The 3,443-nt window shown below is 57.5% G+C and overlaps 1 protein-coding gene across 2 annotated transcripts in view; it reads right to left on the bottom strand.

Annotated features, from left to right (window-relative positions):
* Nucleotides 1–3,443, bottom strand: part of SYN3 (synapsin III) — a 416,488-nt gene that overhangs the window by 14,645 nt on the left and 398,400 nt on the right. For both annotated transcript variants that reach the window (XM_006769322.2, XM_006769323.2), the window contains exon 10: nt 1,306–1,408. In XM_006769322.2, coding sequence (XP_006769385.1) covers nt 1,306–1,408 — 103 coding nt within the window. The remainder of the gene's footprint in view (nt 1–1,305; nt 1,409–3,443) is intronic.

Genomic DNA, 3,443 nt, shown 5'->3' with positions numbered 1-3,443 from the left:
CATCAGCAGCCGCAGCCCCAGCCGGGCGGGCGGGACAGGCTCCCTCTCCTGTCCTGGCCTTGGGTCAGCTTGGTCCCCGCTGCCCTGTGAGCAGCCCCAGGATTCTCCTGGCCACGAGCAGCTGGTCCTACAGGCCACGTGCTTCCCATCAGCAGCCGCAGCCCCAGCCGGGCGGGCTCGCTCTCCTGTCCTGGCCTTGGGTCAGCTCGGTCCCGCTGCCCTGTGAGCAGCCCCAGGAGGTGGGTGTCTGCGAAGGTGCTTTCGAAGGAGGGGCGAGCGCGGCATGAAATGGGAGAGAAGGGAGAGCTGAGGCCAGAGGGCATTCTCAGGGGAAAGCAGTGGAGCCATGAGCTCTGGTGGGGAGGGGGCAGGGGAGTGGGGGTCAGAGAAACATTGTGGGAGCAGGAGAGGCACAGAGGATGCATGGAGGGGAGAGGGGGATTGTGGGAGCACGAGAGCCAGGGGAGGAGTCGGAGGAGAGGGGGATTGTGGGATTGGGAGAAACATGAAGGGGTACTGGGGTTAGTGGAGGATTGTGGGAACAGGAGGGACATGAGAGGAGTCAGAGGAGAAGGGGATTGTGGGATTGTGGATGGTAGAGGGGGATTGTGGGAGCATGAGCGACGAGGGAGGAGTCAGGAGAGAGAAGGATTGTGGGATGGGAGAAGCACGGAGGGGAAGCTGGGGGAAGGCGTGGAGTGATGGTCCTGGAGGACCGCAGGGGGTTGTGGGAGGGATTCTAGGACCCACGGCCCCTCTTGGACTTCTTACAATGAACGTCCCAACAGCTTTCCCTCCGTTGACACGCTTGCACAGCGGCGTCCCCTTTCCTACCCGTCAATGCCCCGCCGCTTGTTTATCATCCTTCGCTGCCAGCCGCACACCCGGGGTCTGTTTTGTGTCCCCAGAGCCGCCGTGCCTGGCCCCTGACCCCCGAGGATATGTTTACCGACTGAACAGGCGATGGGAACTCCGCATGGTGACTACACAGCTGGACACTGAGAACATGTCAGCGGCCCAACGGGAGAGAACCTGCCCCCGTAGCCTGATGTTCTCGCCTCCCGTGGGCCTACGGGTCAGGGGTGCCGATAGACCGCATGCCGGGGGCTGTGGGGGCCCAGCTCCGAGGCCCCGGGCACAGGCTTGAGATGCAGCTGGGGGTGGGGGTGGGGATGTGTGAGGCTGCAGGTGCCCAGGCTCAAGTCAGACACGGCTGGCCCCTGCCGGGAGGACACCTGGAGCCCTCCGCTCCGCAGCCTGCCCGGGGCTGGGCCGGACCAGGGGCGCCTCCGCTGCCGCCCTCACCTCGATGATGTAGTCTCTGCCATCCTTGCTGTGGACGGCCTTGACCGCGCAGATGTCCAGGCCGCCAAACATTTCCGAGCAGCTATCCACCCACAGCCTGTACCTGCAGGGATGGATAGACAGTGAGTGAGCGTGGTGGGCAGAGGGCTGGGAAGGGAAGCAGAGGGAGAGAGATGAAGACAAAGCGATAGAGAGACACCCAGAAAAACAGGCAGGGAGAGAGGCAGTGGCACAGGCCCATTCAGAGATGGAGAGATATGGTAAGAAATAACAGACAGCCTGGCTAGTGTGGCTCAGTGGTTGAGCGTCGACCTATGACCTATGCATTCACGGTTCAATTCCAGGTCAGGGCACATGCCTGGGTTGCAGGCTCCATCCCCAGTAGGGGAGACTGAAGGGTCCCAGGTTCAATTCTGGTCAAGGGCATGTACCTTGGTTGCGGGCACATCCCCAGTAGGAGGTGTGCAGGAGGCAGCTATCAATGTTTCTCTCTCATCGATGTTTCTAACTCTCTATCCCTCTCCCTTCCTCTCTATAAAAAAATCAATAAAATATATTTAAGAAAGAAAGAAAGAAAAACAACAGACATATGGCAAGAGAGACAGAAGAGACAGAGACACAGAGAAGGCAGTGGGAGAGACAGTGTTAAAAAATTTTGTAAAGGCGGAGAAATAGATGGACAGTGAGAGAGAGAGAGAGAGAGAGAGAGCGAGCCAGGAAGGCAGGAGAGAGGAATGATGAGGGGGGTTGGGGAAGCAACAATAAGAGTTGGGAGAAATCCCTCCAAGTTCCAGGTGGAACTTGGCTGGCTCCACAGTAATGGAGAGCTTGCCCCGCCCCCACCCAGATCCATTCGGGACACCCAGCCACCCCAGCAGCCCTTTTCCCTTGGGAAAGCTGCTTGGAGGGCTTCAGAAACCCTCCCAGGCCGCCCTCCCAGCTCCAGGGACCAGGCTAGACAAGAGCCCGCAGGGGGACAAAGAGCATATTCTGCCCTGAGCCTGGGGCGGGCATGTGAGGGAGCCCAGCAGGCTGTTCCGGGCCAGGGGCCTGGCCCTCTGGACCTGCTGCTTTTGTTCCCTTTCCAGCCACTTGATGGCTGCGAGGCCAGTTTGCTTTGCAGGGGAAAGAGCTCCTGCTGGACTCTGCCCCTGCAACAAGGGGATGGTTGTATCTGAGACCTTTTCCCCGGCTTGCACTTGGCTTCCCCTGTGGTGGCTGGATTTGGGAGTCACAGGGGACTTTGTGTCAATGTTCTTGCTTCTCACCCCACTCTCCAGGGTCACACGGGGCACGCCTACTCTGAGATCTATTTGTGTCTCTGAGCCATAGGCCTGGAATGAGGAGAGATCATGGCTCAAGTGCTCTTAGCACAACTCTCTCATCTTATCTGCTAATGCCCGCTGAGGCCCAGAGAGGGAGAGCGGCTTGGCCAGGTCACACAGTAAGATGGTATTGGAGCCCAGATTGGCCAGATCTCCTGGCTCCTAGTTCAATTCTTTCTGTAAACTGTAGCATGTGAGATCATAGAAGTAAAAGGAAGGATGAAAACTATGTCTACTAAGCTCCTACTGCGTGCCAGGCATTCTGGGGGCGGGGGGTTGACTCCTTATTCTTTCTAACCCCCACAACGACTCTATTAGGAAGGTTTAACCCATTTTACCGATGAGGAGACTGAGGGTCAGAGAGGGTAATAAGTATGTGCTGGCTTCCAAACCCAGATCCTGTTTGATTCCACAGGCCACAAAGAAACCCTGCCTCTCAGAACGTTAGGACCTCCTCTCCCTCAGCGTGGGAGACCAGCGATCTGGACGCTTCTTTTTAATTTTTAATTTTATTTATTTCAGAGAGAGGAAGGGAGGAGTTAGGAACATCAATGAGAGAGAATCATCGATCCATTGCCTCCTGCACGCCCCCCACTGGGGATCAAACCAGTAACCCAGGCATGTGACCTTCTGGTTCATGGGTTGACGTTCAACCACTGAGCCACACCGGCCAGGTGAATCACCTGAATTCTTGCTGTCAGTTCCCTCTATCATTTTGGGTGAGCCTTTCCCCCTTGCAGCCTCAGCTTGCTGTTGTATTCCTCACCCATCTCCCGCCACGGCTGCGGCTTCCCCCTTTCTCACCTCTATGTC

Source organism: Myotis davidii, unplaced genomic scaffold (assembly GCF_000327345.1).
Source record: "Myotis davidii unplaced genomic scaffold, ASM32734v1 scaffold120, whole genome shotgun sequence".
Classification (NCBI taxonomy): Eukaryota; Metazoa; Chordata; class Mammalia; order Chiroptera; family Vespertilionidae; genus Myotis; species Myotis davidii.
This window is presented reverse-complemented; position numbering and strand designations above follow the sequence as displayed.